This window comes from Gossypium raimondii, chromosome 10 (assembly GCF_025698545.1).
Source record: "Gossypium raimondii isolate GPD5lz chromosome 10, ASM2569854v1, whole genome shotgun sequence".
Taxonomy (NCBI): Eukaryota; Viridiplantae; Streptophyta; class Magnoliopsida; order Malvales; family Malvaceae; genus Gossypium; species Gossypium raimondii.
Genome location: NC_068574.1, coordinates 15869909 through 15884201, shown reverse-complemented (window position 1 = coordinate 15884201; position 14293 = coordinate 15869909). Strand labels below are relative to the sequence as shown.

Below are 14293 nucleotides of genomic sequence, written 5' to 3'. Positions count from 1 at the left end.
TATTGAAGAAAGCATATCTGTTTGGTTATATATCTTTGTACTTATTTTGCCATGGTTTGAAGTCGTTGAGTTCATCTTTCTGCAAACAAAGAGATGAGAGTGCTTGATGTGGTTGTTTTGACCACATTAAATCGCCTACTGCTATTTTGATAATTAGTACTTAAAAAGAGACAATTAAAGAAAGAAATCAAATTGAGTTTTTCCAATTATTGAGCGAGATGAAATTATACAAGTCTTTCAAAAATATTGTGTTGAATTTCTAACCCAACCAATAGAAGCAAAGAAAAAATATTACAAGGAGCAATTGTACAAACTTCATTTGAAGTTAAATACAAAGGTAGTAACACTATTGAAATCAAGCCTTTCAACTTTGCATTAACAAGGGAAGAGACTGCAGTTCATCAACGTCAAATTTTATATGTTTTATGAACATGATTCTCTCTATCTACGAGATAAAGAAAATTTTTTTGGAACTTTATACTACAAAAGTCGATTTAATAATCCTCGTTCTAATATCGCTTATGTTGTTTGGCTTGTTTCAGATTGGAAATATAATTTATTAGTTATAATTATTTTAAATTTTATTAAATCATATATTTTAATTAAAATATATTTAATATTAATTATTTCAAATTTTCTTTTATAGTATCATATATTATGATTTGAGTAAATTCATATAAGAATATTAATTATTAAAATTTTATTAAATTATATATTTTAATTATAATATATTTAATAATAATTATGTTAATTTATATTTTACAGTATCATATATTATGATTTGAGTAAATTCATATAAGAATATTAATTATTAAGAATTTTATTAAATTATATATTTTAATTATAATATATTTAATAATAATTATGTTTAAATATGATTAAATTATTTATTATTGATATTAATAATCTTATTAAAATTTAAATAATAATAACAATAATAATTTACCAAAACAAATTTCGCTAATTATAAGAATTTTATTAAATTATATATTTTAATTAAAATATATTTAATAATAATTATGTTTAAATATGATTAAAATATTTATTACTGATAATAATAATCTTATTAAAATTTAAATAACAATAACAATAATCATTTACCAAAACAAATTTATGCTAAGGGTATTCTAGTCATTTTAGTTTTTTCCATTATGCTATTACACCTCTATTCCATTCAACCAAACACAAGATTACTATTACGCCTCTATTCCATTACATTCAACCAAACAGTTGATTTGGTATTACACCTCTAATCCAATACAGCGAACCAAACGCACCCTAAGTGAAGAAATTGCATAATTTAGGTTAATAGTGACAGATGAAATCTAGGTGAATGCTTTCCTGGGTATTGTTTCGTTTCTTGTTTGTTTACTTGATTATTTTCTTGATTTGTTCTTTGTTGTGCTTTTTAGTTAATTTAATTAGTTAATTTTAGTTTTTAATCAATCACTCCAATTTGTTGGTTAAATAATAGAAAGAGGGCAATTACTAGTACTTTTAGTCTTCGTGGGAATGATATCTATGCTCACCGTACCTATACTATTAATTGATAGGTGCACTTGTGTTTGTCAGTTTTTTAGTTGGTTTACGACTGCATTAAGTTTTTGGCGCTGTTACTAGGGACTAAAATATTAGGAAAACTTTATTTCTATTAATTTAGCCATTCTTTATTTTAATTTTAATATTTTTGTTTTTAATTTAATTTTTGCATTCTAATTTTTCGTTTGTTTGCTTCTGACAGGTTCTTTTGATTTATGACTAGAGGAAACTCGTTGGATCCATTACTTTTTGACAGTAAGATAAAAAGACTAGTAGAAATTGTAGAGAGGTTAGAGAAGAAAGGCAAAATCAACAGAATATAGTAAAAGATCAAGAGGAAAATGATATTGTTGTGGAGATGGGTGGTAATCAAAATAATCAACTATCTCCTATAGGTCCTGTTCCTCGGACTATGTATGATTACGCTAAGCCTACTCTGATTGGAACTAAATCGAGTATTATGAGACCTACCATTGCTGCAAACAATTTGAATTGAAGCCGAACACAATTCAAATGGTACAACAGTATGTTCAGTTTGATGGTTTGCAAGATAAAAATCCGAATACTTATTTGGCTAACTTTCTAGAGATTTGCAATACATTCAAGATCATTGGCAATTCTGATGATGTCATATGCTTATAGTTATTCCTATTCTCTTTAAGGAGTAAGGCAAAACAATGGTTGAATTCACTTTTACGAGGTTCTATCACGACTTAGGATCAAATGACTGAAAACTTTCTGTTGAAGTACTTCCTATCGACAAAAATAGCTAACTTGAGAAACGACATCTCTTCTTTTGTTCAATTTAATATGGAGACATTATATGGTGCATGGGAGAGATTTAAAGATCTTTTGAGAAGGTGCCCTCATCATGGGTTACCTTTGTGGTTACAAGTTCAAACCTTCTACAACGGTTTGAATCTATCAACTAGGCAATTAATTGATGCAATAGTTGGTGGAACACTGAATAAGAAAACACTTGAGGAAGCTCAAGATTTTATTGAAGAATTAGCACTAAATAACTATCAGTAGAAGTCATGAGAACAAAACCGATGAAAGCAACCAGTGTTTTAATATAGATGCAATCATTATGTTGGCAAGCCAAGTGGAAGCACTGAATAAAAAAATTGATAGTTTGAATTTTTCTAAGTAGGTAAATCCGGTGATGCAATGTGATGTGAATAGAGCGAAGATGATTAATCCAGAATATTCACCCTTCAAGTCTAACATGGAGCATGAGCAAGTCAACTTTTTTAGGTAATAATTCTAGACATCAAAATAACCCTTATAGCAATACTTTTTTTTGATAAAAAGACCCGAGGGTCAAAACTCAATTAATAACATCATTTAAAACAATATCATGGATCTCCAAAGGATAGTCCATGTTGAAATCCATATTACAATTGTTAACTTTGGCCCAATTACAAATAAAATTGGCAACTTTATTACAACACCGAGGGGCCCATCTGAAATTAAAAAAGCTAAAATAAAGGGACTACCTATGGATTTCCCGCAAGCGATAGCCCAACAAAGTCAAGTCATTGTTCCTATTATTGAAGCAGTTGACAAGACTGGCGCAATCTGACCCAAGCTCCAGGTTTTTCCAATTATTTAACTGGGCGATTTTTAAGCTTTCTTCCATAGCCAGCAGCTTAGCCCACTCTATTGGCAACACTTTATCCACAAAACCCATCCGACCCCCATGAACAAACCCATCAGCGTCTCTGACAACCAAACCGTAGAACACTTTCTCTCCCTGAATAGAGGCATCAAAATTAATCTTCAACACCCCTTGGTGCGGTTTCTGCCAAGTTTTAGTCACAGTCTTTCTCGGTAACAACGGGTCTTCCACCAGGTTAAAAATCTGAAAGTCCCTACTCAAAGCCGCAGCTCTCTCCCAGGTCACTCTAGCATCATCCTCAACCCTCCTGAAAATACAATTGTTTCTGCTATTCTAGATATTCTAGAGAACAGTGATAAAGTCAGAGATCGCCTTATTATCCAGCTCACGCTCAATGTCTTCAATCCAGTCAATGCACTTAGAGTAACCCCCGCCCAAGAACTTATTGTTAAGGCCACTAAATTCCAGCACAGCACGAGCCTTCGGACAGTCCTTCATAGCAAGAATAAGAGTTTCCCTCCCTTTACCACAACGCTTGCAGATATCATCGACACCATTACGGATGCTGGAAATTTTATCATACGTAGGCAAGATATTGTGGCCAAGTCTCCAGCAGAAAATGCAGATTTTGGGGAGGGTTTTAAGATTCCAAATGATTCTCCAGAAAATCCTATGAGGGCCAAATCCAATCTGTTTGAGGATCAACCACGAATAAGCAGATTTGGAGGAGAACACACCATGAGGGTTATGGAACCAAATACGTTGATCGTCCGGGCCATTATGAATAATGGGGATATTACATATATGATCCTTCATGTTTTCACCATAGATCTCCAGAATCCTTTTAGTATCCCAACCATCCTTCCTGTTGTTAAACAACTCACACATATTTTCCTCTTTGACCAGCCTTTTATCCACACAAATAGATTTACCCGACAGGCCTTCAAAGCCCCAGTTATCATGCCAAATTTTAATACTTCTGCTGTTCCCAGCAGTCCAACCAAAACCCTCATAAAGGGCATTAGCCACCTTTGCAATGCTGAACCACTAAAAGAAGGTTTGTCCACATTCTTGGGGTGAAAAACATCACCGTCAGGGAAGTACTCAGCGCTTAAAACTTTATAACACAAGGTGTCCCTGCAGTTTATGAGGCGCCACACCTGTCTACCAAAGAGAGCAATGTTAAACAACCCCACCTCCCTCAAAACAAGACCCCCATGCCTTTCGGGTAACACAGCCGATCCCAGGACAACATGTTCTAGCCCCTTTTCTCTCCCCACCACCCCACCAAACCCAACTCGTCATCGATTGAATCTCTTTGAGCACACCCTTGGGGGCCAAAATAACAGAGAAGGCATAAGTAGGGATAGATTGAATAATGGACTGAACGAAAATCTCCTTGCCACCATTTGACAAAAGGCGTTTTGACCAGCTATTGATTCTGTTAGCAATACGATCCAGGGTGTTCTAAAAAAGACTCGATCTCCTCTTAGTAACAAGGATGGGCAGAACAAGGTAGCCATCGATCTTGTCCACCACTTTCATTTTCAATAAATCTCCCAAAGTTGCACAATGAGGCACAGGAGTCTTGGGGCTAAAGTACACCATCGATTTCTCTAGATTTATGCTTTGTCCCGACATCCTCGTAAATCTATCCAAAATTTCCATGAAAGCTTCCACTTCACTGCGTTAGTTCCTAACAAACAAAAGTGCACCATCAGCAAAAAAGAGATGGTTAATTCTATGGTCATCTTTACTCGCACGAATCCTCTTGATATTATTATTCTCTTGGGCTTAAAGCAACAAGCGGGAAAAAACGTCTATACAAAAAAGAAATAAGTAAGGGGAAAGGGGATCTCCTTGATAAAAACCATTTTCCGGAACAATGATATCGGTAAGATTCATATTGCATTTGGCTCTATATCGAACCGTGCTAACACAATTCATAATTTTCTTGACCCAATCTCTAAAGAAACCCATTTTAAGCATCACTTTTTCAATAAAACTCCACTCCACCCGATCATAAGCTTTACTCATGTCAAGCTTAATCACACAGCCCTTGTTAGGACCGTTCTTTGGGCTATGAAGATAGTTCATGAGCTCATGAGCAACTAGAACATTATCGTGGATCATCCGACCAGGAATTAACGTACTTTGATTTTGGGTGATACAGAAGGGAAGCACCACTTTAAGCCGGTTAACTAGAAATTTAAAGATGATCTTAATAAATGAACCTGCATAAACTAATCGCATGAAAGTTAGTCATCTCGCAAGGATTATTAATCTTAATGATCATAACCATTAAGGTATCGTTAATGCAATCCACGCTTTTATGACCGTGAAGGATGTCCTGGCATAGCTTTAAGACATCATTTCCAACAATCGTCCAATGCTCTTTGAAGAAGCTCCCAGGCAGGCCATCAATACCAGGGGCTTTCCGAGGATCCATTTGCTTGAAAGCAACCATAATTTCCTCATACTTAAATTCACTATTTAAGAAACAATTCGTGTTGTCGGAGATACATTCCAGAACGAAGTGTAGATCGACCTCCTCCCCCGGCATGAGGTTTTGAAAAGATCATTGAAATAATTCCATACGACCTGGCAAATCTCATTCTTGTCACTGTGCCACAGACCTTGCTTGTCTTTAAGCTTATCGATTCTATTTTTCTTCTTTCGGCCCGTAGCCGTACATGAAAGTAGCGAGTGTTCCTATCACCTTTTCTAAGCCACTGGTTACGAGCCCTCTGAGCCCAGTATCTTTCTTCCTCGTCATACAATTGCCCCAGCTGACCCCGAGCTTCCTTCAGGAGATTCAACGAACCATCACTACTAGTGCCATCAAATATTGTATCAATCTTCTTTTCCAGTTCATTTATCTTATACTTCATTCTTCTATACTTTTGGTACTGCCACGGACCCAGCTTCTCCCGAATATTATTCATCTTAGTCAGAGTATGACATTTATTGTCATTCCAAACCCGACTAATGAGATCCCTAGCCTCCTGATCCTTAGCCCAGCAAACATCATACTTAAAACAAGTTCTGTAGTCGCTCCCCTTATCAATCGGTTTATTATCGTGAGTGTTTAACAAGATCTCCTCATGGTCAGACTTGGACTGGCGAACCACATTAGTAGAAATGAAAGGTAAATTTTCGATCAAGTCCTCCGAAACCAGGAACCTATCCAGCCTTTCTTTAACGTGGTTGGCACCCTCCCTGTTATTAGACCACGTGAACCAACCATTTCCAGTTTTGACATCAACCAGAGACAATTCCTCCAGAATATCACGAAAACCATCCATGGAGGCTCTCGACTTTCTTCGGCCCCCCTCTTTCTCCGCATTGTTCAGGATAGCATTAAAATTGCCCCCCACAATCTAGCCTTCTTTAACCGTCCTCTTCACCCTCCTTAACATATTCCATGAGAGGTTCCTTAGGGTTGGGTTAGTTTGACCATAAAAGCTAGTAAACTGAATCGCAACACTCTCGTCCAAAGTAATCAGGGAGTCAATATGGTAATTAGAATAATTTTACACTTCAACCTTCACCCCCTCCCTCCACAATAAAGCTAGACCACCTCTCTTACCCTCCGAACTGACCGGCAAACAACCTTTCATCTTGCATATAGAACGAATACGAGAAAAACTATTAGAATGATTTTTGTTTCACACAGAAAAGCGACATCAGGTCCATTAGCAACGAGGAGTTGCTTCAACTCACGAACTGTTCCAGCAAAAGATTTTCATGGCTCTTGGAGGGGCTGATCGCCAGCCACCGCCTTACCAGGTGAAACATTCTAAAAAATTCTCTTCTCTTAACGATTCTAGCTGGGCTCTCCTCCATATTTTTGCCATTTTGACCCCTTGTCTCTTCCTCTTACTCTTGAACCTTCCCATTCCATCCCCCATATTATTTTGATTCCTTCTATACATGGGAGAGATGGACAATGACTCTTCTTTGCAGCTCCTTTCCATCCCTTTATATTCATTCTGCCCATTTTCATCCCTTGAATTAGTTTTACTCTCCTCTTTATCATCATTTTTTTGAATTAATTCCACTCCATTCCTTCTCAATCCCCTTTCTTGGTTCAAGTTGACAGTCGGTGCTCTCAACTAGCTTCTGTACTGGAGATTTTGTTCGTTTGACCCTACTCCCTCTATTTTCTTTTTACAATTTTTTAAAAGAATGTCCTATAAGACCACACACATAACAAAAATCCGACAGCCGTTCATACTTTATCACCCCTATTGTTTCGACCCCGTCTTTATCGACAAGTTTCACCACCCTCCTCAAAGGTTTCGACACGTCAATTTTTACTTTAAGCCTCATGAACTCTATCCATCCACCAAAACGATTCTTCCAATCAATAGCAATCAGCTCCCTTAAAACATTCCCTACATCCACAGCCGTTTGACGCGCCATGAGCTCTGTTGGGAAATTATAGACTCTAAGCCAAAAGGGTAACCACCAGAATTCGTAAGAATTTGTGTCCTTTCCTTTCTCAAACGGCAGCATCGAAAATAAGCAACTATTGAACAACCAGGGTGTAAGGTTAAGGATTCTGCTCCGGTCCTCTAGACAACCAAATTTAACGATCACCACCCCCTCTTTTAGTACCACAAAATCCACCTCTTCTTTTATATATCACATCAACTTGAATACCCTATACATCGCCTCTTTGTTTGGGCTATCTGATGCCATAATTTTGCTGATCGCCCAATTTTCAAATCCTTGGGGTACTATTGTCTTCATTTTTATTGATAACCTGAACAGACTCTTCTTCTGAGAATTTTAGCCTTTCCAGGCGTTCATTTAACTCATCCGTCGATGGTGGCATATCACTTTCCGACCTTTCCTCCATAGGCACCACCGAAAAGGAAAACTGTCACAAAAAAAAGCCCACAAAAAAAGTGAAAGCACTAATAGAAGCCAAAAAAAAACCTGCACCCCCAGAAACCCTCAACCCAAAGAAAACCCAAACGCCAAGAAGACCAGAGTCAGAGGCCGCCAAGCACTTAGTGCAAACAAAGACAACACGAACCAGAAACAAGAACAGCAAAACCTAAAAAAAGTAGATGAGACCAGGAAAAAACCCAGACTGGAAGTCTAGGAGATTATCACAAGGAAGAAAACAGAAAACAAGGAAAAAAGAAGAAAGAAGAAGACAAAAAAAGATAAAAAACTAAAAAACAACCAAAAGAACGCAAATCAAATGCCTTGCCTTACCAGAGTTCAAGAAACGATCCCAAAACCCCTGCATGCATGCGACCAAACAAAAGGACGTGAAGAGTTTAATAACACCTTTTTCATCCATAAACTAACACCAAGAGTACTTAAAGAAATAAAAAAAATGACCAATAGGAATCGCAACCCCCGTGGGTTCCACAACTCCAACAAGCATGTCAAAATTCCATGCACATAATCCAAGATCATACAAAATTTTAAAAGAGAAAAACGATAAAAAAGACCAAAAGAATCATAAGAGCAAAAGGTAGATCAGACAGAAATCACCGCAAGAAACAGTGGAAAAATCCCTGCAGCGATGTCAACAACTTTGATGAGAACAACGTCAGAGACAGTCACGTCAGTCTAATCGCCTCGTACAACACCGAGAGAGAAACAAAAAAAACTTTGATACCAAAGCATACACACTACGCACCACCCTTTAATCTGCCATAATATTCAAAAGAATAAGGTAGACACACGAACTCAAAATTAAGAACAGAAGGCATCCAAGATTTCCATTGCGGTGACCACAGAAAAAATCGCTTAAATGTGCTATTTCTTCTATAAAATCTTGAGCTTCCTCAGGTGTTTTCTTATTCAGTGTTCCACCAAATATTGCATCAATTAATTGCCTAGTTGATAGATTCAAACCGTTGTAGAAGGTTTGAACTTGTAACCACAAAGGTAACCCACGATGAGGGCACCTTCTCAAAAGATCTTTAAATCTCTCCCATGCACCATATAATGTCTCCATATTAAATTGAACAAAAGAAGAGATGTCGTTTCTCAACTTAGCTATTTTTGTCGATAGGAAATACTTCAACAGAAAGTTTTCACTCATTTGATCCCAAGTCGTGATAGAACTTCGTGGAAGTAAATTCAACCATTGTTTTCCAATACTTATAATGTAGGATAGAGGACTCATCCAGATTTTTCCAGGATGGTCAAGGAAATCAAATGTCACAACCCCTTTCGGGTTTTCAACAACCTTATTAGCAAGAAAAGAAATTGAACCTTGAGGAGATGTTGGCTAAATTTATTTTAGTGTCAGAAACTCGATTCCAAAACACTGAAACAACACTAAAAAATCAGCAAGCATCGATTCATGGGCTTGAAAATCAAATTGGACAGCTTGCCAAACCTATTTCAGAAAGACCACAAGAGAGCTTACCTAGCAACACCGAAACTAACTGATGTCTGTCACAGAACTAACTAAAAATACGAAAAAGGCAAGTGTACCTATCGATAAATAGTATAGCTATGCCGAATAAAGATATCATATCCACAAGGATTAAAAGTATTAGTAATTATCGTTTTCCTATTATTTAGCAGACAATTTGGTGTGATTGTTTTAAACTATGATTTACTAAATTAATTTAACTAAGAACTCAACAGAAAATAAATAAGGAAAATAACTGAAAGATAACCAATGAGAGAGACAATACCCAAGAAAGAATTTGCCTAGACTTCATATATTATTATGAATCTAAACTAAATGATTTATTCACTTGGTATCTTGATCCGTAGAAATTTCTAAATTATGCTAATATCTCTTTCGGGAGTAAGAGCAACTAACTCTAGGTTGATTAATTTAAATTTCTTTCTAATTAAAACCCCTATTGTCATATTAACTCGATCTATGGGTTCCCTTATTAGATTTGACTCTAATTCGATAGATTTATGTTGTCCTATTTCTAGGATTGCATGCAACTCCACTCAATTATACTAAACCTACGATTAAATATGGATTTTTGCTTCTCTGATTAAGCACATTAAATATGAATTAATATCCCGAAAATATTAAAACAAGAGATAAGCATACATAACTAAGAACAAGAATCAAGTATTTATCGCATAAAATAGAAATTAAATAATAGAATTCATCATAGGGTTCATCTTCCCTCTGTATCTAGGGAATTAGTTCATAATCGTGAATAAAAACATCTCAAAGTCAGAATAACCATAAGAAATAAAGAAACTCATAATAACTTCAAAAGAAATAAAAAGGAGGTCTTCAATCTTGATGGAAATCCACTTTAGAGTTGGCTCCAATGATGCTCTTCGAGTTGTTTTCTTTGATATTCTCTGCTAGCTCCCTATTCTCTTCTTCTATTTGGTATTTATAGACTTTAGAATACTCAGAAAGCCTAAAAATTGTGTTTTTTCTATGTATTTGGGATGCAAGTTACAAAATCAACACGGTCTACAGATGGTCGTGTGTCCCGCCCGTGTGGGATGGCCCAAGCTATGTGGCTCATGAAAACAGCTCTATTTTTCTGATTTTTAATCGTTGTTTGCTTCTTTCGCTCCCAAATTCTCTCCTAAGTATAGAAACATGAATTTAAAGGATTAAGATCATAAAATTCACCAATTTGCATAAACAATCATCCATAAACACATTAAGAACAAGGTTAGAATATGTTACTTTTATCACTTATCACTAACCCAAATGAGCAAATCCACGCAATCACTGTTCAAAAGGGTTAGTCAAGCTGGAAAAGAAGTCGAAGCTAGAAGCTATTGTGAAAAGTGATGAAGTTGAGGAAAGTGAGAAAGAGCAGAAGCCGGTGGTTAGATAATACAACTCACGAATTCAATTTCAGGAAGCATTGAAGAGAGACCGCACAAACGAACAATATGGTAAATTGCTTGAAATTTAAAAAAAAACTACATATTAACTTACCTTTTGTTGAAGTCCTTTCGTGGAAGCTAAAGTATGTAAAAATTTTAAAAGAGCTGCTAACAAAGAAAAGGAAGTTAGACGACCTGTCAATTGTGGAGCTGAATGCAGTTTGCTTAGCCATTCTCCAAAACAAAGTACCTAACAAACTTAAAGATCCAGGAAGTTTTACTATTCCTTATCTCATTAGTAGTTTAAATGTTGAAAGCACTTTGGCTGATTTGGGAGCTAGTATAAATGTTATGCCTCATAAGATGTTTAAACAACTTGGTCTTGGGGAACCCAAACCCATTAGGATGAGTATTTAATTAGCGGATAGATCAATTAGATATCCTAGGGGTATTATTGAGAATGTACTTGTGAAAGTCGATAAATTTATATTCCCTGGTGATTTTGTTGTATTGGACATGGATGAAGAAATTGAGGTACTTATGATCTTAAGTCAACCCTTTTTAGCCACTACTAGAACTGTTATTGATGTGGGTACTGGTGAATTTCTACTTCGTGTAGGTAATTAAAAAATTACTCTTCAAGCACGTGATTTTGTGAGAGCCCCTAATGAGCAAAATGATACTAATTGTTCTGTTAATGTTAGTAATCATGTGGCTCAACGTTCTTTGTAGGAAACCCGACAACATGTTGGAGCCATATTTTACTCAAAGTGATAAAACTCGAGGGACAAGTGAAGAGCAAATGTTACAGCTCAACTAACTAGATGAATGGCGAACGAAGGCTGATGAGAAACCGAGAAAGAAAAAGGAAGAAACAAAGCATCACCATGATGTACATGTGAAATGATAAACCAAATCAAATTTGGGGACAAAGTAATGTTAGATAAATCGAATCCACGAAATTTTCCTTCAGAGTTTAAGTCAAGAGGATCAAACCTATTAATGGTAAAAAATATTTTTCCATACGGTACAGTTGAGGTAACACATTTTGAATTTGGCACATTTAAGGTAAACAGTACACATCTCAAACCTTATTTTGGTGGTAAAACTGATAACGAGAGAAAGGAGCTTTGGCTCCAAGATCGTCTTAATTGTGAGCTTAAAAAGGAAAGTCAAGCTTAGACTTTAAATGAGCACTTCTCGGGAGGTAACCCGAATGTTTAAATTTTTATTTTCCTTAATTTTGTTGCATGTTTAGTATGTTAAAAAAAGGGACACATGGCCTAGAAACACGACTGTGTGGGACACACAACCTTGGCACACGGGTGTGTCCTAATTTGTGTGGATACTAGAGCTAATTTTTCCAATTTTCTTTTAACACACATGGCAACAAAGAGTTACACGGTTTGGAAACATGGTTGTGTGAGACAAACAGCCTGGCACACAGGCGTGTGGTAAACCGTGTGACTCATACGGCCTCTTACACGAGCGTGGGAGAAGTAAATGATCATTACACACTGCTTGGACACTAGTCCGTATGGATACTAGGCATATGCTTATTATCTTTTCGAAGCCCAATACGGGCTAAAATAAGCCGCACGACCTGGCGACATGACCGTGTGAGTCCTCGAGCTTAATTTTTTTAAAATATTTCAGGGCACACATGTTGAAAGGAATTACACAGGAAAGGGTCACGATCGTGTAGCTCAACACGGGCTTTTCAACGACCGTGCCCCTATTTTTACAACAAGCCCTAAAATTTTTTCTTCCTTCCCCTCGCCATTTTTGTCCCCCAAACAGTCCCCCCTCATCGCACCAACCATGCCACCCCTTTCGATTTTTCCCCTCCGTCGACTACCACCACTCGCGTCGACCCCTTTCATCCGTCTCTAACCATCTTCGTCCCTCTTCTCCAAGCCTCCACCTTCGAGCGACCTCTGTCAATGACAAGTCCCAATTTCCCCTTCCCCTTCCCTTTTTTTCCTTTCTCCCGAACTAACCTCAGTCTACTCCCTTATTCCTCTTACCCTGCACATCACCGTCACTGACCATTTCATCATTGTCAAAACCCAACTCCGGTCACCACAGTCGTAGCCCATATCTAAATCCTTCGACTACACCTACCCCATCCATCGTTCGATCTTTTCTATTTTTTTAGTTTTTATTTTTATTCTATTCTATTTTTTCTTTTCTTTTCTTTTGTTATTATTTTATTATTATTTTAATTGTTTTCTTATTGATATTATTTTATTTTCTTAGTATTTCTATTAGATTTAGTTATTACTTTATTGTTATTAGCTTTAAAGATAGTAGTAAGTATAGTGTTTTACTTATCATTGTTCGCATGCTTGGATTATTATAGTTTAGACTATTATCTTTTATCTATTTATTTATTAATGCTTTCCGTTAGTTAAAATTGTGTTAGTGAATCAGTTTGTTGTGAGATGTATTGTAATTGGTTTCTTGTGTTGATAATTTTCTTCCTACATATGCTTTCTTACTCTGTTTGGATATTGAAATAGTTGTTTTGTATCTATTCTTTCAGGTACACTGTGACAAACACTAGAGGAAGATCTAAGGTCTCGATCCTCGCTTCTAAAAAGCAAAAGACACCTGGGGCGACTTCATCCTTGGCTCCTCCAATTGTGAGTCATCCATGTCTCTAATCATTTTTAGGTCAACACAAGGACCGCTATTAGCATTTAAGATAGTGACCCTAGGGTTTAGGTCGATTCATAGACTGAGAGGCGTTGCAGACGGTCCACTTAACTGATAGAGTGCGGGCATTAATTAATATAGCTCCATGGGACCGATTTTTTACCATCATCGAGCCTACTTATTTAGAGCTCACATAAGAGTTCTGTCCGACATTCTCTCTACAGCAAGTTATGTCGCAGTAGGATAAGCCACGCATTATTTCCTTCAAACTGATGGTGTGATGCGTTATATGAGTGTCCTAATTTTCTGAGCCACACTTGGACTCTATTTTGATGAGTTCATGAATATCGAGGGATTCCCTGCTTTATACTGACACATCCATCAGTCACCTTCTCTATGTTGGACTGAGATTACTGCTACTGCAACACTATATAACCCAAGTCTGTCAAAGCCGACTTCTCTACCTCCGGTATTACACTACATCCATGCCATTTTGGCATACACCCTGACTGATCGGAAAGAGAGCACTGAGATCGTTGGTACATAAGATGCTTATTTTCTTTGGAGTATGGCAATGCGACGCCCCTTTGATCTTGTATACTTCATTGCCTTATCTTTTCGCCACCAATCCGACTATAGTAGGAAGGGTCCTATCTTTTTGGGTCCTTATGTGAC

The 14293-nt window shown here is 36.7% G+C and overlaps 1 protein-coding gene and 2 non-coding genes across 3 annotated transcripts; 1 reads left to right on the top strand and 2 right to left on the bottom strand.

Moving 5' to 3' along the window:
• Nucleotides 1–2310: 2310 nt before the first annotated feature.
• Nucleotides 2311–2417, bottom strand: LOC128034424 (small nucleolar RNA R71). Its single transcript, XR_008190549.1, has one exon. It is a non-coding gene; the product is annotated as a small nucleolar RNA R71 (small nucleolar RNA).
• A 3232-nt stretch (nucleotides 2418–5649) lies between these two features.
• On the bottom strand, nucleotides 5650–6465 carry LOC105775300 (uncharacterized). The gene has a single exon (XM_012597826.2). It carries the CDS (start codon nucleotides 6463–6465, stop codon nucleotides 5650–5652), a length of 816 nt encoding a protein of 271 aa, XP_012453280.2.
• Nucleotides 6466–9075: 2610 nt separating this feature from the next.
• On the top strand, nucleotides 9076–9182 carry LOC128034190 (small nucleolar RNA R71). The gene has a single exon (XR_008190322.1). It is a non-coding gene; the product is annotated as a small nucleolar RNA R71 (small nucleolar RNA).
• The last annotated feature ends 5111 nt before the right edge of the window (nucleotides 9183–14293 follow it).